Genomic DNA, 23,779 nt, shown 5'->3' on the forward strand with positions numbered 1-23,779 from the left:
ATGTGTATTCTTGGACATCTTTTACAAATATATGCATGCATTTCTGTTGAGCGTATACTCCATGTAGGAGTGGAATTGCCGAGTCATAGACCTTGTTGTGTATGTTCAGCTTTGGTGGATATTGGCAAACAATTTTCCAAAGGGCTTTCTCCATATACAGTCGCACTAGCAGAGCCGGCTACATTATATGTGGAGCCCGGTGCAAAATAAACATGCGGGGCCCCTTGTTTAAAAGGCAGGGAGAAGTCCCATTAAATGTACTAAAACAGAAAGCTTTTTTGTTTCTTTTGCAGTCTCTTGACTTGCCATGATTTTTTAACTTGCTATTTAATGTCATTTTAAGTAAAGAAAAAAATATCATTTAAAGTTATTAGCACAAATTTTACCATTGATCTTTATATTGTGCAATGCCAGTTTTAAATGCAAACTCATGTGTGGAATCATCAAAATTACATAATTTGTATTTCATAGCTTGTACATGGTTATGTATTTCATTCTTACTTCAACTGTGGAAAAGCTGCATGAAATTAACTCAAAATGTTTTTATTTCATTTCCTGATATGTGCACAATCTACCAACAGTCTCTACGTTCAGCTTCTGGATAAGGATGGACTAGAGGGAAAAGAAACTATAGTTGTGCTATCTCTCTTTCCTTCTATATCTTCGTTTATAGTGTAAGTGGTTGGCTAATGCTGGGAAGTAACACAAATTTTAAAAGTTATGATAGGATTCCTTGGTCATTCATGTTTCTTAGAACACCATTCTTTCTGCAAAGTAAGTTCTGGTTGGTAAGGAAAGCTTGGCCTCCTTCAGCTGTCTTCACCCTCCCTCCCTTTCTCTTTACTAAGCTGCAGATGTAACGCATTTATCTTGTACTGTTTTGTTTTTCTTTTTCTTTTTTTTTTTTTTTGGCCATGCCGTGAGGCTTGTGGGGTCTTAGTTCCCCTACCAGGGATTGAACCGGGACCTCGGCAGTGAGAGCGCAGAGTCCTAACCACTGGACCGCCAGGGAATTTCATCTTGTACTGGTTTTCAATCTAGCCTAACTCCCATGCATTACAGGTCTAATAGAATTCTGCACTAATGGGGCTGCCTGAATGCTAAATGCAAATGGTTGGCAAGGAAGAGTGTACACACTTACATATTGTGTGTAACTCTTCTGCTCATGCTCCGTTGTGCTTTCACTTATAAAACACAAGTTCAAAGGAAAAATTATGAAGAATTGCAAAATGGCGACAGTTGAACATTAAGTCAAATGCAAGGTCCTTCTGAAAGGAGGGCCCTATGCAATTGTACAGGTTACATGCCTATGACGCCAGTTCTAGTTTAAGAGTTCCAGTTAATCCACAACCTTTTCAACACTTGGTATTGTCAACCTCTTAACTTTAGTCATTTGGTGAATGTGTAGAGATATCTCATTGTGGCACTGATTTGCATTTCTCTGAACATTGAGGGTAAGCATCTTTTTATATGTTTATTAATCATTTAGTGTGTGTGTGTGTGTGTGTGTGTGAGTGTGATGCCTGTTTGCCTATTTTTCTGTTGGCTGCCTGTCTTTTTTCTTGATTTGTAACAATTGTTTTTATATTCTGGAAAGAAGCATTATGTACATTACATGGGTAGCAAATATCTTCCTCTGTTCTGTGACTTGCTTTTACTCTCTTATAGTGTATTTTGATAACTAGAAGTTCCTCATTTTAATATAGTTTAGTTTGTCAATCTTCTCCTTTGGGGTTAACTGCTAGTTTGTATCTGGTTTTAGAAATCTTTTCTTTCCTCCAAATCATAAAGATATTTTCCTATATATCATCTTCTCAAAGTTTTATTGTTTTGTCTTTCACATTTAGATCCACAATCCATCTGAAATTTACTTTTTGTAAATGGTAAGAGGTAGGAGATCAAACTTTGCTGATGGTGCTTTTAGTCAATAAGACAATGGGTTTGGACTTTCCTGGTGGCACAGTGGTTAAGAATCCACCTGCCAATTCAGGGGACATGGGTTTGAGCCCTGGTCCAGGAAGAACCCACATGCTGCAGAGCAGCTAAGCTCGTCTGCCACAACTACTGAGCCTGCGCTCTAGAGCCCGTGAGCCACAATTACGGAGCCCACAAGCCACAACTACTGAAGCCCGCGTGCCTAGAGCCCATGCTCCGCAACAGGAGAAGGCACCGCAATAAGCCTGTGCACTGCAACGAAAAGTAGCCCCCGCTCGCCGCAACTAGAGAAAAGCCGGAGCGCAGCAACAAAGACCCAACACAGCCAAAAATAAAAAATAAATAAATAAAATTTAAAAAAAAAAGCAAAAGAGTATGACATTAAAAAAAAAAAAAAAGATGATGGGTTCCCAGTCCAACTCTGGTTAGTTCTATATAATAAATCCTATTATGACTTTATATTAAAATGAGTAATGTGTTTTTGAAATGCCTGTAAAATCATAAAAGGTAACTTTTTTTTGCTTGTCTTTATGGAAATGAGGTTAGTTCCTTTTTTTCGTTATTTATTTTATTTTATTTATTTATTTTTGGCTGCATTGCTGTGCGTGGGCTTTCTTCTAGTTGTGGTGAGTGGGGGCTACTCTTCTCTGCGGTGCATGGGCTTCTCATTGCAGTGGCTTCTCGTTGTGGAGCACGGGCTCTAGGCACGCGGGCTTCAGTAGTTGTGGCACGCGGGCTCAGTAGTTGTGGCTCGCGGGTTCTAGAGCGCAGGCTCAGTAGTTGTGGTGCACGGGCTTAGTTGCTCTGCAGCATGTGGGATCTTCCTGGAGCAGGGCTCGAACCTGTGTCCCCTGCATTGGCAGGCAGATTCTTAACCACTGTGCCACCAGGGAAGCCCTGAATTTAGTTCTTTAGAAAAAAGCTTCCAATAATATCAAGTTTAAGGATTTAGTTTCAGAATAGACCGTTCCACAGCTATTCTGAGTTCTACTTGCTAAGTCTTTTGAGTGTTATGGTTAAAGTGAGGATGGCAAATGTGGGTGTATCAAAGTAAATGCGTCAAAAAAATTCCAAGGGATCCTGGGATGATATTACTCTGTGTGTATCTACACCTCATCTTTGTACTGGAATGACAGCAATACCATGAATATTCACTCTGATCCATCGTGTTTGCCACCATCATTTCTTTTATTAGTACAGCAACATCCCTTCTTCCCTGGCTGTGGTCATGACTCTACAATGTGTATTCTACATTTGGCAGACAGTGATCTGGCCTTTATCTATTCAGCCTCATACTTTGCCATCTGTGCCCTACTCAAACTGAGCTTTGCTCCCTGCTCCCCGCCGCTTTGCAGATGTTGGTCCCTTGAGAACCTACCTACATCACTCCACTCTTCCCTGGTTGGCTCCGACTTGTCTTCCAGGATTAAGCATTATCTCATTAAGAAAGCCTGGTTTATAGAAAGTGCTCAATAATTTTAGGGATTGTTATTATTAAAAATAGTGTAAATAAAATCAACTATACTTCAATAAAAATAATGTAATTAAGTGTCTCCCTAGTGTGATTATTGACAGAGTATATGAATGAGATGGGTATTTGTTGAAAGGAAGGATGAATGGGACTTCGCTTTTATCACTTTTAGCAACTCTCCAGGTCAGAAGATTTAAGAAGCTTGTGGAGGAAAATCTGAGAAAACCTTCACTTCAGATGACGCCGAGAATGTAACTCGTTTTCTCTCCCACCCTCATCTGAAGCCATCTCCTTTTTCTCAGCCTAACTGAAGTTTTGAGGCGAGATCATCGATTAGTTGGGGCTTGGCTCGGCCTCAGCCGCTCGGCTAGTTGGGGCTGGATCGCTTCCTCCGGAAGTGGCTTGGAGGTTGTTGTGCTGGCGTCGTCTCAGTTCGGAAAGGTGGTTGGGTGTGCCGTTCGGACATGGCGGACCCTGACCCTCGCTACCCCTGCTCCTCCATCGAGGACGACTTCAACTATGGCAGCTGCGTGGCCTCCGCCAACGTGCACATCCGAATGGGTACGTCGCCGGGCCCGTCCCGGCCGCCCCTAGTCGGTCCCGCCGCGCCGCCGGCCTTTGAGGCGAGCATCCTCACCGGCCGGGTTCGGGGGAGAGCGCCGGTGTCCTGGGGTTCAGAGGGCAGCCTTTCCTTCTCCTGCCGGCCCCGGCGGCTCGGAGCAAGAGCGTTCTCCCTCCGCAGGGGCTCGGAGGGAGAGGAGGTGGTCCCTCAGCAGTGCGCTCAGAAACCTGAACCCATCGTGCCTTAAACCCTGTCTTCGGTGGAGAAGGGGACAGTTGTAAACCTCAGTAGCCTGAATGTGGCATCTTTCAGTTAAGAGAAACCTAGGGTTATTTTTTCGGTTAAAATAAGTTTATTATGTGATCATCGTGACGTACCCGTGAATGGAGTTATCTGCTTGGATGTTTTTGGTTTAGGGGGTGTGAACTTGTTTCCAGGTTCCATGTCCTTGTCTTCTTTGCTGGATTGTAAGAACTGTGAGGGCAGGGACCGTATCTATCTTGTTTACTGTTTTCTCTCTGCAGGACCTAAAACTCAACATAGGTGTGAGTATTGTTGAGGCACTTGCTGGGAATGGAAGTTTCCTAGGTCAGTCAAAATGCCATGTTAGTTATAAGTTATTATGTAATGTCCAGCGGGTAGAAATTATTTTGAATTTAAAATGCTCAGCTTCATGTAAGTGGAATTCATTGTCCGCTCTAGTTCAGCCAATGGATCACAGAAGCTGCAGCAGATTTTCATCCTATCCGGCAGCTGGAACTTGTTCTGGGAGAGGACTTACGAAGCGCTCGCGCGCTAAGAATCTTGATCTGTGTTTCTGGAAGTGAATTTTGGAACTATTTTGGCAATAAAACTCAGTTTTTTTAATAAAAAATTTTTTAAATTGTGGTAAAATACATACAGCATTAAAAATTTAGCATCTTAACCATTTTTAAGTGTACAGTTCAGTGTGTAGTGTTAAATATATTCACATTGTTATGCAACTAATCACCAGAACTTTTTCGTCTTGCAAAACTGAAGCTCTGTACCCATCAAACAACTTGCCACTTTCCTCTCTCCCGAGCCCCAACCCCTCTACTTTTTTGTTTTATGAATTTGACCACTCTAGATAACTTCATATGAGTGGACTCATACAGTATTTGTCTTTTTGTGACTAGTATATTTCAATTAGCATATTTTCAGGGTGTGTTCATTTTATGGCATGCGTCAGAGTTTCCTTTTTAAGGCTGAATAATTTTCCATTGTATTATTTGTATATGAGGAAAATACAATTTTCCATTGTATTAATTCTATTATTGCACCCTCACCAACACTGAGATCATCAAACTTTTTAGTATCTGGCAATCTGGTAGATCAGGGGTTGGCAAACATTTTCTACAAAGGGCCAAATGGTAAATATTTTCAGCTTTGTGGGTTCTAAAGACACTGTGGCACAGCTCTGCCATCGTGGTGCAAGAGCAGCTGTAGAGGACACACACGTGACAGTGTGACTGTGCCCAGTAACGCCTACAAGGTCAGGTGATGTGCTGGGTTTGTCCCTTAGCTGTAGTTTACTGACTCTTGTTGTGGGTAAAACATGTTATCTTATTTTAATCTATATTTCTTTAGCTAGGTGAGTGAAGGTGAGCGGTTTCCTTTGTTTACGCAACTTTATTGGGCTCCCTACCAATATTAGGGATATAGCAGTAACCAGATAATATTTCAGTTCTCTAGAGTTGTTATTTGGGTGGAGGAGTAGGGGAGATAGACCCTAAAGAGTCAAGCAAACAAATAGACTACTAACAGTGCTAAGTTCCCTGAAGAAAAGAAACAGTGATGGAGTAGACACTAGGGTCTAGAATAGCAGCAATTTTAGTTCAGGAACGGCCGGGAAAAGAACTCTTAAAGGAGATGGCAGTTGTGTTGTATTGGAAGGAGCTAGCCAGGTGTACGAGTTATCTATTGCTTTATTAAAAATTACCCCAAATTTTAGACGCTTAAAACAACACATAGTTATTACCTCACACAGTTTCTGAGAGTCAAGAATCTGGGAGAGGTTTAGCTAGGTGGCTCTGGCACAGGGTGTCTCGAGAGTCCACCCAAGTTGTGGGCTGGGGCTGCAATCAGCTAGGGCTTGACTGGTCTGGAGGATCCGCTTCCTGGAAACCTCATTCATGCAGATGTTGACAGAGGCCTTAGTTCTTTGCCACATGACCTTTCCATAGGCTGCATGAGTGTCATGGGCATGGTGGCTGGCTTCCTCAAGAGCAAGCAATCCGTGAGAGACCATCGAGGAAGCTGCAGTGTCTTTTATGACCTAGTCATGGCAGTCCCACACACCATCACATTTTCCTTATTGTATTTATTAGAAGCAAGTTCCTAAGTCCAGTCCACATTCAAGGGGAGGGTATTTAGGCTCACCTTTTGAAGATGTGTCAAAGAACTTACAGGCATATTTATTTCCCTCTGGCTACAAATTATTTTTCTTCCACATGCAAGCTAAGACCCTCCAAAAGTCTTATCCTATCATAACATCAGCTCAAAGTTCAGAATCTTGTCATCTAAAGGTATGGGTGAGGCTCCTTGGGTATGGTTCCTTAAGTATAGCTCTTCTGAGTACATTTCCTCTCAGACTCTGTGGAACTAAAGAATTTTTTAATTACCTGTATCCACACACCCAACATCCAAAGGTAAGATAAGCATAATTTGGTGGTATTTTTGCCAATAAAATTCTTCAAAAAACTTTGTGGGTCTCCTGTGATTCTTACTGAGGTTCACTCCATTAAATAAAAGCCACACCCAAATGTCTTAGAGTGAGTTTTGGCTGAGACTGATGAGTGACTATTTCCTCAAGCCTCTCCGAAGCCCTATTGTTTGAATGATTTTTCCTGAAGTACAATGTTGGATATTTGTGAGGTTCGTTTTGTTTTCTTTTCTTTTTGGCCGCGCCATGCGGCATGCGGGATCTTAGTTCCCTGACTAGGGCTGGAACTCGTGCGCCCTGCAGTGGAAGCGCAGAGTCTTAACCACTGGACCGCCAGGGAAGTCCCTTTGTGAGGTTCTAACAAAGAATTTTATAATCACATGCTGTGTCATCTCTTGCATTTTAGTATGAGCAGCGAGAAGGCAGCAAGTGCATGCTCTGTCTGGAAATCTCCTTACTTTGATCACCACTTCATTAGGCACATCTTCTACTTTCCATGTTCCCACAGGTGACAGTGTTGCTAAATTTTTTGCAAGTACATAACAAGGATTCTGTTTCCTCCAGTTTCCATAAGATTTTCCTCTCTTTAAGTCCTTACCCACAGCCTCCGTAAAGGCGTCATCCTTCTATAGTTTCTTCAAGGCTCTTTGAGCTTTTACCTCAAAGACCTACCCACTTCTACCCACTACCTGGTTCCAAAGCCTCTTCCATATTTTAGGTTTTTGGTACAGCAGCATCCCACTTCCAGGTACCAAAATCTGTATTAGTCTTTATTGCTGTGTAACAAATTACCACAAAACTTAGTGGCTTGAATAAATGTTTATTATCAGTTTCTAGGAGCCAGGTAGCTGAGAGATTCTAGCTCAGGATTTGTCATAGGTGTAGTCAGGATGCTGGCTGAGGCTGCAGTCATCTGAAATCCTGACTGGTGGTGAAGGATACGCTTGCAGGAAGGCTCACTCACATCACTATTAGCAGAAGGCTTCAGTTTTTCACTGGCTGTTGGCAGGAGACCTCACTTTCTCATGGATCTTTCCAGAGGGCTGCTTGAGATTTCTCACAGCATTGGCAGCTGGCTTCTCCTACAGTGTTCATTCTCAGTGGGGACAGTATTGCCTCCAAGAGGGTGAAAATTGGTTCCTGAGGTGGAGAGCAAAAAATCTCAGGTATTTCAATGGCTTGTAGCCTTCCAAAGAGTTGTGATACATAAACGTATGTACAGTATATTTGTGGCATTAAATTTTTTTTTTTTAATTTGGCCACGCCACGTGGCTTTTGGGATCCTAGTTCCCTGACCAGGGATTGAACCGGGCCCTCAGCAGTGAAAGTGTGGAGTCCTAACCACTGGACCGCCAGGGAAGTCCCTGTGGCATTAAAATTTTATTGGAGGACTATTAGGATAAAAACGTTCAGAAGGCTTCTTAGATGGGCAATGACAAAAAAAGGTTGATAAACGCTGCTCTAGAGCAAGTGATCTAAGAAAGAGCAAGTAGGTATAGCCATATTGCCTTAAAATTTTTTTTTATTGAGGTATAGTTGACAGGTGTTTCCTTTTATGACTTAGAAATAATACACACTGCCACTTCCACCTTATTCTTTTTGTTAGAAGTGAGTCACTTGAAGGGAGTGTCAGAAGTTAAACCATCATTTCATATAAAGAATGATAAGGGCATTTCAGGCAGAGGAAACAGCAAAGGCACAGGCCCAGAAGCAGGAAGGATTTGGCATGTTTGGGGAACAGAAAGGTGGCTAGTGAGGGTAATGCATGGTGAGGAAAAGGAAGAGTAGTATGAGATGAGGATAGAGAGGTTCCATATCATGTAGGGCCTGTAGCCCCCACAGAATCTTCAAAATTTTGTTCTAAGTTTAAGGGAAACCATTAAAAGTAGTTAAGCAGGGAGTCACGTGATACGGATTACTTTACAAAAAGATTGCTGACAGCTGTGGAGAATGGGTTGGGACTACAGGTGGGACCAGTGAAAGCGTAGAGACCAATTAGAAGGCTGCTCTAACAGTCCAGGTGAGAGATCATAAGACTGACTGGAGAGGCTGCAGAGGAGACCAAAGAGGTCGACTTTGCAGGTGGAAGCTGTGGTAGTTGTTGATGGATTGGGAAAAGGGAGGGGAGTGAGAGATGACTCCTACATTTTTGGCTTGGGGGATGTTGGTGCTGGTTACAGATTGGGTAGAAATGAAGAGTTCCTGGTTTAGCCTGTTAAGTTTGAGTAGAAAGGGGAGAAGTAGAAGGGGAGAAATTAGGACTCAAAAAAAAAAAAGAAAAAAATTGAAAGATTGCTGTTTGGCTTGTTTTCATATCAGATCTTTTATTTTTCCCTGTGAGCTGCGTATGTATATCTTTTGCCACTTTTTATGTTAGTTATTCAAAATGGGTGTCAGGTGTTACTTTTTGTGAGATTTGATTTAAGTTCTCATTTTTAAAGAGTATAGAAAAGCTGTGATCTAGAGTATCTGCATAAGGATTATTTTTATGATGAATTTATTGGCTTAGCATAGGTTTCTTTTTTTTTTTTTTTGATTTATTTTATTTTTGGCTGCATTGGGTCTTTGTTGCTGCGTGTGGGCTTTCTCTAGTTGCGGCGAGCAGGGGCTACTCTTCGTTGCGGTGCGTGGGCTTCTCGTTGCGGTGGCTTCTCTTGTTGCGGACCACGGGCTCTAGGTGCACGGGCTTCAGTAGTTGTGGCTTGCGGGCCCTAGAGCGCAGGCTCAGTAGTTGTGGCACACGGGCTTAGTTGCTCCGCGGCATGTGGGATCTTCCCGGACCAGGGCTTGAACCCGTGTCCCCTGCGTTGGCAGGTGGATTCTTAACCACTGCGCCACCAGCGAAGCCCCCTGCATAGGTTTCTTTAAAATGTTTTTCTGTTACAAAAGTAATAAATATTTATTGGTGATATATTAAAAAAACACAGATTAACAAAGAACTGAACATGGAAATCACCTTCAGTCATACTGCCCAAAGAAAACCATTATTAACACCTTCACTTGTATTCTTTCAGTCTTTTATCACATATGCACTTGTGCACACGCACATATACAAATAAACATTAAACACACTGTTTTGACTGTAGAACAGGTCCATAAAATGTTAAGGATTAACATTGACTTTCACTGCTTAACTGAGAATATATATTATGTGCAATAGATTTGAGTTACATAAGGTACATTGTAGGGTATCAAAAGTAAAGAATATGATTTTTTTACAGTCCAGAAAATCCCTTGGGGGAATAGTGGTTTGACCTTTGGTTTAGAATTAAATTTGCGGAAACATAGCCCAAGTAACATTGTCTATGGCAGATTCTTTGCTTTTGTGAAAAAGGCAGAAACGACTTCCCAAAGCTTGCAGACATCAGGGCCTTTTTAAGAAAGTAAGTTGTAGATTGGTTGTGGAAATGAACACTATTTATCTCCTTTTTGTTCAAGATTACCTCTGCCTAGGCCAAAGTAGGACTGATTCTCACTGTGACTGTGAGTCACTGGTTACGATATACATTCATTAAAACCTGTTTAAGACATGAGGAAAAACTCACTGTATGTTTTGGAAAGGGTGCCAGAAGGAAACACTGATTAAGATTTAATTGCGGGGCCTTTACGAATTAAATCTTTAGTATTTATGAAAATTCCCTTATTCTTATAAAATATTTATTACTCGATATTTGGCAGACATGCCGTCAAAGCACTTCATCATTCCTTGAGGAACCAGGTCTTGGGTAGGAATTTTTTTCAAAGAGAACATTTATCATATTCGCCTTGTCATGAGAGTCAAGAGACAGTATCACATCTTTTGTTGGGTAAAAGTCATTCAATAGTGTTTTTCTTGCCTAAGAACAATGCTCTATAGAAGTTATGTGGCTCTATTATTGTTTCAGAATAAGACCTTTTCCCTGACTGGCAAGATTCACTTTTCATTAATTCAATATAAGTTTATTTAAAAGCAAATAAAATTTAATGAGTATTTATTCTGTGCCAACTCCTTGGCTGGGTGCTAGGAGTATAAAAATGAATATTATTATCCTATTATTAGGGAGCTTTTTTAGTCTTTATAGTCTAATAGTGAAAGACAAGTAGACTTATCACTATAAAATAAAGTGACTAGAAGTATATTTAGGGTCCCTTGGGAACATGAGGAGGAACATTTAATTCAGACTGGGGAACTGAGAAAGGCTGAATTTTTTTTTTTTTAACATTTATTTACTTACTTGTTTGGCTGCGTCGGGTCTTAGTTGCGGCCTGCGGGATCTTTTAGTTGTGGCATGCAGGCTCTTAATTGTGGCATGCCAGATCTAGTTCCCTGACCAGGGATCGAACCCAGGCCCCCTGCAGTGGGAGTGCCGAGTCTTAACCAATGGACCACTAGGGAAGTCCCGAGAAAGGGTGAATCTTGAAAGATGATTAGCAGTTTGTTAAGGAGAGGTGGGAACTGTTGTTAATGTTTTATTTCTGAAGCTGGTGGTGAGTTGGGTGTTCACTGTATCATTTATGTCATCTGTAGCTCAGAAGATGTTAATAAGTATTTTTAGATCATTAGGCCTTGGAGTTGATATATGGATGTTGGTAATATTTTGAAAGTAAGAATTTCTTATATAGAAACTAGAGGTAAAGGTACTAGAAGTGAGAAATAAAAATAGGTGAGTGAAAGTAAGTTTAAATATTGTTTGCCTTTTATGGAGAATTTCATTTTGGGGAAACATTTGTATTGCTTGGAAATTAAGATTTCTCTTTTAATTTTATATCTAACCATATGCTTTCTATTCCTGCTTTTCAGTTTCAACATAGCTTTGTTCTTTAAAATGTTCTGTTTTTAATCTTTTGCTTTGTTGTATGTTTTACAAATATGCATTTAATGTTTTCTTTTTATTTTGATGAAAACATTTGTATTCTGGACCATTAACTTAATTTTTTTTAAGCTCATGCTTCCTGGAGGATAGTTATCACTTAATATTTTTGATATTTTGGGAGGCGTTTTTGTTTTTGTTTTTAGTTTTAGTTACAGATTGCATTATTTGGATTAAGATTTTAAAAAGAATTCATGTAACAATTTAATGTTTCTAAGAAGAAATTTGATCTTGCTGTTCTCTGATAAATGCTTAAGAAAATAGTCATGTGTAACTTTTTTCTCTTTCAGCCTTTCTAAGAAAAGTCTACAGCATCCTTTCTCTGCAAGTTCTCTTAACTACAGTGACATCCACGTTTTTTTTATACTTTGATTCTGTACGGACATTTGTTCATGAAAGGTAAGGTAATGACATGGTTCTGAATCATTTTCAGCTGTTGCATATCACTGAAAGGGCATAATATGAGCAGTTAGTTTTTTTTTCTATTAACTTTTAAGGTTAGAACGTAAAAAAGGTTCATTATTAACTCTTGTAAATAAGTTTCGATAAGGAAAATGTTCTACAATATGGTATTTACCTCTAAACTTTTTAGCTTAATTTCATAGGGTTAAATCCTCATCTCCTGGAATAGTGTTAAGAATTTTTAACTGTGTATGCAGTTTTTTTAAGTCTTAGTTTTTTGTGTGTTTATTAGACTTATGCCCTGTCCCCAAAGCCCAAGACAGTGCTTGAAAAGTTAAAGGTACTTAAAAAAAGTTTAACTTACCTTAGTGTTGGTTCACAGCTAGGAAAATTTCACTGAAAAGTTTTCAAAGGAGTTGCATATGATTCATCCCTAATTTGTTTAAGATCTGACCTCCAAAATAATTATTTCCACGGCTAAAAGTAATATAGGTTCTTTATATTAAAGGAAAGGAAAAGTAGAGAATGAATATTTTCTTAGAAGTCGATAATTTCTATTCTCCCTTTACGAAAGGGGAATCTTGAACTATTAGTTTGCTATTTGGAGTAAAGTTCTTTAATTTAAATTACAGCTATATAGTAAATACCCTAAAAAAAGTAGTTAGGTATAAAATTGGTTTATTATTTAATAGTTTTTATGTATTGTATTTTAGTTTAAAAAAGCAGTATGCTAATTGCAAAAATTATTCAAGTATGTTAGAAGTTCATGAAGTAAAAAGGCTACGTCTTCCCCATTCATTGTGGGGAAGATTCTTCTTTTTGTTTTTTTAAAATTAATTTATTTTTGGCTGCGTTGGGTCTTTGTTGCTGCTCACGGACTTTCTCTAGTTGCGACGCATGGGGGCTACTCTTTGTTGCAGTGTGTGGGCTTCTCATTGCAGTGGCTTCTCTTGTGGAGCCTGCGGGCTTCAGTAATTGTGGCACGTGGGCTCAGTAGTTGTGGCTCACAGGCTCTAGAGCGCAGGCTCAGTAGTTGTGGTGCACGGGCTTATTGCTCTGAGGCATGTGGGATCTTTCCGGACCAGGGCTCGAACCTGTGTCCCCTGCATTGGCAGGCGGATTCTTAACCACTGCGCCACCAGGGAAGTCCCTGTGGGGAAGATTCTTTGTCTTCCTGCTCCTCCCCATCTCACAGTCCTCAAATTTTCCCCATGGAAAAATAATTTCTTTTGACAGTTTGGTGTAGATCCTTTCAGATTTTTTTTCCTGTACTTTCACAAATACATAGACAAATTTTATTAAATTGCATAAAACTATAGTATTTTTTAACTTGAGAATGATTTAATTTTTTGTCTTTCAGTCCTGCCTTAATTTTGGTGTGTGCCCTTGGATCTTTGGGTTTGATTTTAGCCTTGACTTTAAACAGACATAAGCATCCCCTTAACCTGTACCTGCTTTTTGGATTTGTGAGTACTTTGACAATATCTGTTCCTTTAACATTTATTCCTGAGTTTTAAATTTATTTATTTAATTGAATGCATATACATATGTTACAGTAACAGAACAAAATTAATGAGTTTTTAAAAAAAATTCAAGGCTTTACCTTTATGATAATCTTCTATCAGATAAAATCTAACTAGAGTAAGCATGTAAAACAAAGATATGTAATTAAGGGGAAAGAGAAGCTAGAGGATGAAGCTCAATATCCCTAACTCTTATTTAGGGTATGAGTTTAGCTACTTTTGACATGGCTTAAACAATGACAAAATAACAATGGCTTAAACAAGATGGTTTACTTCTCTTTCATATAAAAATCTGAGTGACTGTTCAGGGAAGTTCTCAGGGGCCCATTCATCTGCTATGGTTCAGACATTTCTAAAGTGTTGCATGGTATAAGATAGCTCACCACCATATCTACATTCTATCCATTTACTTAAAAAAATGAAGAGAGAAAGGAGAGAGCAAGCCTTTTTGCTTTTTGAAGTTGTATGCCTCTCTGCTCACATTCTGTTGACTAGAATATAGTCTTGTGACCAGATCTAGCTGCAAGGGAGGCTGAAAAATGTAATGATTAATCTGAACAGTTGTGTGTTGAAGCAAAAATTCTGTTACTAAGGAAGAAAGAAAAAAAAGAATATTCAGAGACAGTTTCAAGACTCTGCCACACCAAAGTACTACTTAAATATTTTATTCTTCCTGTGTTTGTTTGTGTGAGGTAGTGAGGTTTTTATAAATGTGCATATGATTTGCAGTTTCATTTTTATTTACATTATAGTGAGTGAGAAAAATAGAATTTTCTGTATTACTTTTAGAATCTTCCTGTTACAGATATGAAAAATCTAGTTGAGTTCAAGGAGTAATGGGATCACAGTTAGAATCTAAATATTCTCACAGGAGTTCCCTGGCGATCCAGTGGTTAGGACTTGGTGTTTTCACTGCCGTGGCCTGGGTTCAGTCCCTGGTCAGGGAACTAAGATCCTGCAAGCTGTGCTGCACAGCCAAAAAAAAAAAAGAATTCTGAATATTCTCACTTAATACATTGAGGTCTCATTTTCATTATGGTGGGCTTATTATCTGTCCCATATACTTCACAAGGCTGCTCTGAAGCTAAAATGAGATCATGCATATGGAATCACATTGAACTCCTGGAAATTAGAACATGTACATAACATAGTATAAATTTTACATGCACCTATGTAATTTCAATTTCTTTTTCTTAGACACTGTTGGAAGCTCTGACTGTGGCCTTCGTTGGTAAGCCATAATTGTGCTTCCATATGTTACAGTAACTTTTTAATGTGGGTAAATGTTTTGGATAAAAACGTATTTGGGGCTAAAGCTTACCATCATGGAATGTCATATTAAAAAATATGGCATAGGATGAAGAATTCCTAAAATATAAGCAAAAATTAAATGTTTATGTAGTTAACTGAGTTTAGAGGAAGTGGAAAAGAATTAGGAAAACAATAGGAATAAGAACAATATTCATTTTGTTTATCCATTTGTGAAAATAAGACAACCATAGCTAATCTTTTCCCTTATTTAAAGGGAGCTTAGAAGAACTGATAACATGTTTGGAGCCATGTACTTTCATCACATAAGCTCAGTATCTCAAATTGTCTGCATTGAACTGTACTTTATTATTATATCCTCATATTTTATCAAATGGCACTACAAGAAACTGTTCATTTCTGTTTTGTATTTTGTGTTAAATATATATTTAAAAGGAAGTATCTGTTATAGTTACTTGATGTACTCTATGTAATGCCTCAAGTAAAAAGTTTTGTGATTTATTAACAATAAAAATTCTGATTGACTCAAAATGATTAATCTGGTATACTAAAAAGATCAGAATTGACTATTACTCTCAATAACAGTAAATTGTTGATCCTTATTGTTAATATATTTATCTCTTCCTATTTTGTCATTACTGTTTTTAACTTTTTAATGCCAGTTTTATTGAATCTATTTTTTGGTAATTCATCTCTTTTATAAAAGAATCAGAATATAAATAAATAATAATAACAACTAAAAAAAATAGGATTGAAATTTCTCAGCATAGAAAGGAAGTATTATTAATATTTACTTATTATTAGTGTTATTATCTATTAATGTTACTTACTATTAATGTTACTATCAAGTCCATCTCTGTCGTCTCTGGCTCCCACCATTTGTAAGGGATGTAGGAGAGAGATTTATTTCAGGGTTATTGGAATCCACCTAATCTTACACTGAAATTTCTAATGAGAAGCAAAAGTGAGTTCATGGTTTACCTTTTCTTTGTTCATCTTCCTAACCCTGTAATGGCATAAGTAGAGAAAGTCCAATTAGTTAGCATTTAGGAATAGAAAGAACTGGATAATTAATCCCCCTCAAATTAAAAATTACTTAAATGGTTTTGGGTTCAAAGTACTTAATTTCCTTTAAATAGGTTATAATTTAGTATTCTGTTAAAATGTTAAGCAGTTGTGTTACAGTAGCCATAGTCAATCCAGATGGTCATTCTAAAACTTCAGAAGGGAATTCGATATATATTCAGTAAACCCCCAATAACGTACTCCAAGATAATGCAGATTTGGATATAAAGCAATTAGTGGTTGGTTTCTGTTCCCTATGGTGTTGGTAAATGGCAGACAGCCCCAGACAGCCCCAATATTTTTCTTGCCTGGGAATTCCCAGCCAGCCACAGGACCCAGAACCATCCCTACTGATATATATATATATATTTTTCAACTTTTTTTTTATATTGGAGTATAGTTGATTAACAATGTTGTGTTAGTTTCAGGTGTACAACAAAGTGATTCAGTTATACATATACATGTATCTATTCTTTTTCAAATTCTTTTCCCAATTAGGTTGTTATAGAATATCCTATTGATATTTAAGCCAGAATTGACAGTCACCACTGTCAACTATGGTGATAAACTGCAGTGGGGACAGAAATGGGTGAGAATCATTTCACCATATCCCCCAAACTCCTAAACCAACTAGCTGTGTGATATCTCTCTAGTCATTTCTTTAACTTCATAATAACGTGACCCCTTATGCTGTATATTTTGGAGCCTGTTTATTGCACTATAGGTGTGGTTTTACTGTACCAGTATTGAAGACTGAATAAAGAATCTTTCCATAATTGTTTTATTAGCAAGTAGTACAGGACAAAATAAGGCACTTCTGTTATATGACAGAAAAAAAACTTTTTTTTTTACATCCTCCCATACACTAATATTTCTTTTTTTAAAAAATTGAAGTATAGTTGATTTATAAAATTTTATTAGTTTCAAGTGTACAAAGAAACCAATACTTTTTTTTTAACATCTTTATTGGGGTATAATTGCTTTACAATGGTGTGTTAGTTTCTGCTTTATAACAAAGTGAATCAGCTATACATATACATATATCCCCATATCTCCTCCCTCTTGCGTCTCCCTCCCACCCTTCCTATCCCACCCCTCTGGGTGGTCACAAAGCACCGAGCTGATCTCCCTGTGCTATGTGGCTGCTTCCCACTAGAAAAAAACTTTTATATTGAGTATGTTTATATGTATTTTAAATCACTGTTTTGTAATTTTACAGTTACTTTCTATGACGTGTATATTGTTCTGCAAGCTTTTATACTGACTACTGCAGTATTTCTTGGTTTGACTGTATGTACTCTACAATCTAAGAGAGATTTCAGCAAATTTGGAGCAGGGTAAGTTATATATATCATGGTTATGATAGATAAGTATATTTAGTATTACCTAGTTTTGAGAGAAGTTCTATACTGTTAGCTTTGGATACTTTAAAAATGGAGGGTAATGAGAGGTCATCCCTTTGAGTACTAGGGCCAGGCCCTACTCTCCCAGAGCATGCTAGGAGATGGAAAGTGGCTTTGAGTCTTTTGCTTCCCCCGTATTGAAAGGGAAGTGAATGCGAAAAAATTTAAGCCTTCTAGAGAGGCTAGGCTTGCATGCTTTATAAATGGTATGAAATTTACCTAAATTATTTAGATCTTTGTCTTAGCATAAATGTTACCAAATGTTACCATCTACATCTTTGTGGCAAAAGCAAGGTAATTGTGACCCAGGAGTCTGCATGAACTTTAAAATCTTTTTGATCCATCTGAATTAACCTGTATCATTCTTCAAACTAATTAATATAGGGAATGATCCTTTTTATACTAGGATAATGGTACTGTTATCACCCTCACCTTGATAAGAATGCCTAGACTCTTTCCTCAGTTCAAAATGGCCTTCTGTTTGCACATAATCACTCAAACACTTTCTGTTCTTTTTCTGGTTACAACACTAAAAATTTACAAGTGGTCTAGTTTTACGAAACTTTCTTTCCTCCCCCTTTTTTTCTGGTAATCCAGATTACCAGAAGTCTCTATGGGGGTAAAATATAGTTGGTCAGCCAACACTGACAATTGTGCAGGATGCTTATAGTTGTATTAGAATGGAGTTTGATTTAGGGAGAGGCAACATTATTTTTCCTTTCCTGTCTTATATGTATGTTGGGGGGGGGATGTTTTTTGTATATTTGTATGTTATATATGATTTATGCTGTATATGTAGTTTCTTTCTCTGCTTCTTCTTCCCATCCCAATCTCCATATGCACCCCTTCCTCCCATCCACTCTACTATAGTCTCTAGAACTCCTTATATATCTTCCTTATATTTTAGCCTCTTCAGAATAAATTCTTTCTTCTTCCTTATCTCAGCTGAAAGTCGATTCCTCCCTGAGAACACTGCTCTCTAGCTGATCATTCCCCCACACCCTACGTTGTTTGGGATGGGGGGTTAGTATTGAAAACTGCTTCTGTCCCCTAATGCTCCTTTCATTATTCCTCAGCCTGCTGGACATTCATTGCTTTAAGGTTTATGCTGTCTGGCTATATGCTTCATACTCTTGCTCATTACTGTTACTCATTCCCTTTTTGGTCAAGCCTCCCTCATGCTTTAAAGATGTTAGCATCAAACTGCATTTTAGGCCCATCCATCACCTTGGCTTCTTGATATCTCTGGACCTCTTCTACTTCGGCAGCTTTCATCTTCCTGCCGTGTCCACATCGTAGACATCACATCGTAGTGATTGTCATCACTAGGGGTTGTTCCATTGCTGAAATCTTAAATATCAGTGTCTCATTTTCTTTCTTCACCTTCTGTCCTCTATTTCTTTCATTTCTTTACTCCCACAACACCTGTCTCCTATGCCTGTTCTTCAGCTACTGCTATTGCTGTTACAAACCACTCTTCATCTCAGACCTAAGAGTCGCATGTCTTCTACTTAACATCCATGAAATTCTGCCAGACGAACTTACTAGCTTACAAGTAGGTAAAATTTCAGTTGGTTTACAGTTCTTCATACCACCTTCCCCATACTCCTTGGTGCAGAAGCTTTGGAGTTTCCCTAGGGTTTAAGTATGAAAAAGCAGGTCCTGAGTCCTTTTCAATCCTGAAGGATCTATACGGTGAGGTGGCAAGATACATCAGTCTAACTTAAGTATACCAGATGTATCCAAGAAATTCTGTGGCCATTCCAGCAAGAAAACTGAGAGCTGGAATCTCACCATGCCCTTGATTCACCAAAGTGGATTATAATACTATGTATGTTTAATTTCTGATTTAATTCTTGTTAAAGAACATACTTTATATGATTTCAGTCTTTTGGCATTTTTTGAGATTCATTTTATGATATCTTGGTAAATGTTCTTTGTGTACTAGAGGAGAATGTATATTTTGCTGTTGTTAGATGAGTGTTTAATAAATGTCAATTAGGTCAAGTAGCTTGATAGCATTATTCAAGTCTTCTGCAGGCTTACTAATTTTCTGCCTGCTTATTCTATCAGTTAATGTGAAAGTGGTGTTGAAATCTCCAGCTACAAGTATGGCTTGGTTTGTTTCTCCTATTAGTTCTGTAAGTTTTGCTTCATGTTATTTGAAGCTCTGTTTTTATATGCATAAATATTCAGGATTGTATGTCCTCTTGATGATCCCCTTATCATCATGAAGGGGTTATCTCTGGTAATATTCTTGCCCTAAAATCTACTTTGTTAAGATAGCCACCCCAGCTTTCTGTTGATTGTGTTAGCATGGTATATCTTTTTCCATCCTTTTATATTTAGCTTATTTGTGTCTTTAGAGTTAAAATCGTTTTCTCGCAGGCAGCATATGGTTGGATCTTACTTTTTGTCAAATCTGATCATCTCTGCTATTAATTGGCTTGTTTAGACCATTTATATTTAATGTGATTATTGATATGGTTGGACTTAAGCCTACTCTATTGCCACTTGTTTTCTTTCTGTTTGTCCTATCTATTCTTTGTTACTTTGTTTCTTTTCTCTTTTTCTTTTGGATTATTTAATTTCATTTATCTCCTTTATTAGTTATTAGCTGTAGTTCTTTTAAATAGAGGTTGCTCTAGGTTTTACATTATACATCTTTAAATCATCATAGTCTGCCTTCAAGAATATACCATTTCATGCGCAGTATACTTAGGTTGCTTCTCTTCTACCTTTGTGCTATTGTTGCCATAACTTAGTTCCACATATGTTATAAACCTCATGATACATTATTATTATTTTTGCTCTTTTATTTTTAAATCTTTAAGAGATTTAAAATATAGACAAAGCCTTTTATGTTCACCCACATATTTACTGATTCTGTTCTCCATTTCTTTGTGTAGATCCAAATTTCCGTCTAATATTTTTCTGTCTGAGGGATTTCCTTTTAACGTTTCTTATAGTGCTGGTCTGTTGGTGTCAGCTTTTGTGTGTCTGCAAAAAAATCTTCATTTTACTTCTGTTTTTGAGAGTAATTTTTGCTGGTGCAGAATTCTAGGTTTGGGTTTTTTCTTACTTTCAATACTCTAAAGATGTCACTCCACTGTATTCTGGCTTGTGTAGTTCTGACAAGAAGTCTTGCTTTTTTATCTTTGTGCCTCTGTACATAATATGTCTTTTATCCCCTAGCTACCTTTAACATTTTCTTCGTAATTTTCAGTAATATGATTAACATTTTCAGTAATCTGATTATGATATTCCTTGGTGTGTTTTTGTCATGTTTCTTCTGCTTCTTGGATCTGTCAGTGTAAAGTTTTAATCAAATTTGTAACATTTTTGGCCATTATTTCTTCAAACATTTTTATGTTCCCCTTCTTTCTCCTCTCTGTTGAGACTCCAACTACATATTTGCTAAGCTTCTTGATGTTGTCCCACAGTTCACTGGTGCTCTGTTTGTTTTTTTTTTCTAGTCTTTTTTTCTCTGATTCATTCTGGTTAGTGTCTGTTGCTGTTTTCAAGTTCAATAATCTTCTTCAGTGTCTAAACTGTTGTTAATCCCAATCACTAATGGATATGCATGTTCACAGAATAATTTGTTATTGTTATTTGGTTAAAAATGCAATTTTGTTTCATTTGTTCATTTATAGATTTTCTAGAAGTTTTATAGCTCTAGAATTAAAATACTTCTAATGATTTTTAGCTTATATCAATATTTATGTTCCAATTGAAAACTTTAAAAATGATACTCTTAACTAGTTTTGTACACCATAAAAACAAATGTTGAATAGATACCTGTTCTTTCCATTTCTGGGTGTTCTACACTATTCATTGTACAGTAAAGAATTCTTACATTTCAATTATTCTTTGGCAAATATCAGGATGGATTTATTTCTTCAGAAAATGTTGAATGGGTTTACAAAGTTTTTTGGTTAGGAACAATATTCTAAATTATTAATATTTTGTTTTTATAGACTATTTGCTACTTTGTGGATTTTGTGCTTGTCAGGAATCTTGAAGGTAAGTTGTTTTAGGATGGTAACTTGAAATATAAATAATCTCAAAAAGCTATAAGAAGCATCTTATGGTCAGACACTTGGTTATAATTATCTGGGAACATTTGTATGTAGAATGATTTTAAAAATGACATTTAAAAAAATCAAGGTCTTATGCCAATATTATTGATTGAAAGGAAGATGAATGAACAAATGAGTTAAATTACATAGAAAGAGGCCCTCACTTGTAATTGCTAACCTTCAAGTGGCACATGTAATTCTGAATAAGAAATATATTTTAAATTATTTATATTCGGAATGCTACTGTTCAAAGTCAGGTGGGTAATTTAATAAAAGGAGGATATCCATTGGTTTATCCATTCACCCTTTCATACAACAGTAGTGGACCTGCCTTGCCTTTTTCTACTTTTAACATTTGTATTCAAAGTTGTACAGAATTATTAAATACGTATGTAGAATATGTAACTTAAGAGCAAGTAACTTAAGTATTCTTAATGCTGTTTTTAAATATAGAATTATTATTTTAATCTCTTGCCTATAGTTATTTTTTTACAGTGAGACAGTGGAATTGGTCTTGGCTGCTATAGGAGCCCTTCTTTTCTGTGGATTCATCATCTATGACACACACTCCTTGATGCATAGGCTGTCACCTGAAGAGTATGTACTAGCTGCCATCAGCCTCTACTTGGATATCATCAATCTATTCTTGCACCTGTTGCGGGTTTTGGAAGCAGTTAATAAAAAGTGATTGAAAGCAGTATATAGAAACTGATTCATTAAGTAATAAAGTTTGAGATATAACTATTAAATACTTTTAAGATTTTATTTGTATGCCATGTACTATATTATAAAGTATAAATCTCCTTTTACTAGGAGATTTTAATCTTATTTAGAAAAGAAAAAGTATAAAAGATAAATTCCAGAGAATTATTCAGTATTATAATAAAATTATATTAAAATGTTAATGACATTTCATTATAAAATGATATATTAAAAATTAAAATTCTGCTTGACAGATATTTTGACATAAAATTTAATATTATTAGTTTTTTAAAGTATAGGTTTCATTTAAAAATTATAGCAGTATACCAGTGACCAATGAAACTGGTAAATTCCTGACCGCATTAGTTTGCTAGGGTGTCATAACAAAGTACCAAAGCACCAAAGACTGCGTGGCTTAAACAGAAATTTATTTTATTACAGTTTTGGAGGTTAGAAGTCTGAGGTCAGGGTGTCAGCAGGGTTGGTTTCTTCTGAGGTCTCTCTCTTGGCCGGTAGATGGTCATCTCCGTCTTCACATGGACTTCTCTCTGTACTTGTCTGTGTCCAAATTTCCTCATCTTATAAGGACACCAGTCATATTGGATTAGGGCCCATCCTAATGACCTCATTTTACTTTAATTACCTCTTTATAAAGATTCTATCTCCAAATACAGTCACATTCTGAGGTACTAGGAGTTAGGACTTTGCAGTGCTCCTAATGTTTGTGTCCCCCCAAATAATTTGTTGAAACCTAACGCCCACTTGTGATGGTATGAGGAGGTAGGGCTTTTGGGATGTGCTTATTAGGTCATGAGGGTGGAGTTTTCATGAATGGGATTAGTGCTCTTATAAAAGAGACCCCACAGAGATCCCTTACTCTTTCTGCCACATGAGGTGATGGCGAAAAGACACAGTCTATGAACCAGGAAGAGGGCCTTTAAACTAGACACCAAATATGCCTGCTAAACTTCCCAGCCTCTAGAACTGTGAGAGAGAAATTTCTGTTGTTTATAAAGCACCCAGTCTCTAGTGTTTTGTTTTGGCTGCCCGAATAGACTGAGACAGACTTCATCATATGAATTTTCAGGGGATGCAACTCAGCACATAACACTAAGCATTAAACTACTAAACTGAAATAAATTAGTAGTATATAGATTTAGCTTTTGGTGAGTTTTAGATGTAAATTTGACTCCATCACTATCAATTAATTATTGAATACCCAGTTGCATAATGCTATACTCAAGTTTAACATAGCATCATAGGTAAGAGAATTTAAATTGGAATCCTTACTAGGCAACTTACTGGTGATGTGACCTTTGGCAAGTTACTTATTCTTCCTTACTTACGTCTTTTACCTTATCTTTATAATGGGAATAATAACACCTACTTTATTGGCTGTTATAAGGATTAAATGAGATGGATATATCATATAAACTAAGTGCTTATTAATGTCAGCTGCTGTTATTAATTAATGTTATTGTTGGTCCAAAGGGAGAATGTACTGAATTGTGACTAGAGACAATAAGCAAATGCAGATTTGACATTTAAAAAATGTAAAACAATACCATTTTTCATCCAGTAAATTATTGTTTGGTTTGGGAAATGTAGTTTCGTTAATAAAAATCGTGTAGACATGTAATTAATTTTTTTAATGACAGGTAAACTTTTAAAGATTTGTCTTTCTGATATGACAAATGTTGTAATTTCTAAGAGTGTAAAGAGATCACAGGACCAAGAAGTTTGACAACCACTGGTGTGTTTATTATGTTTTGTAAATTGACCATAGTTATTCATACATTTTTCTGTTAATGAATTTTATATGGTTCCTCCTTTTT

At 37.2% G+C, this 23,779-nt stretch overlaps 1 protein-coding gene across 1 annotated transcript; it reads left to right on the plus strand.

Annotated features, from left to right (window-relative positions):
* The first annotated feature begins 3,791 nt into the window (after nucleotides 1-3,791).
* TMBIM4 (transmembrane BAX inhibitor motif containing 4) lies at nucleotides 3,792-23,757 on the plus strand. Its single transcript, XM_061204796.1, has 7 exons — nucleotides 3,792-3,967; nucleotides 11,792-11,900; nucleotides 13,264-13,369; nucleotides 14,624-14,657; nucleotides 16,980-17,097; nucleotides 21,141-21,186; nucleotides 21,724-23,757. The coding sequence occupies exons 1-7, from the start codon at nucleotides 3,871-3,873 to the stop codon at nucleotides 21,928-21,930; spliced, it is 717 nt and encodes a 238-aa protein (XP_061060779.1). The 5' UTR covers nucleotides 3,792-3,870; the 3' UTR covers nucleotides 21,931-23,757.
* Nucleotides 23,758-23,779: the final 22 nt, after the last annotated feature.

This window comes from Eubalaena glacialis, chromosome 11, assembly GCF_028564815.1.
Source record: "Eubalaena glacialis isolate mEubGla1 chromosome 11, mEubGla1.1.hap2.+ XY, whole genome shotgun sequence".
Taxonomy (NCBI): Eukaryota; Metazoa; Chordata; class Mammalia; order Artiodactyla; family Balaenidae; genus Eubalaena; species Eubalaena glacialis.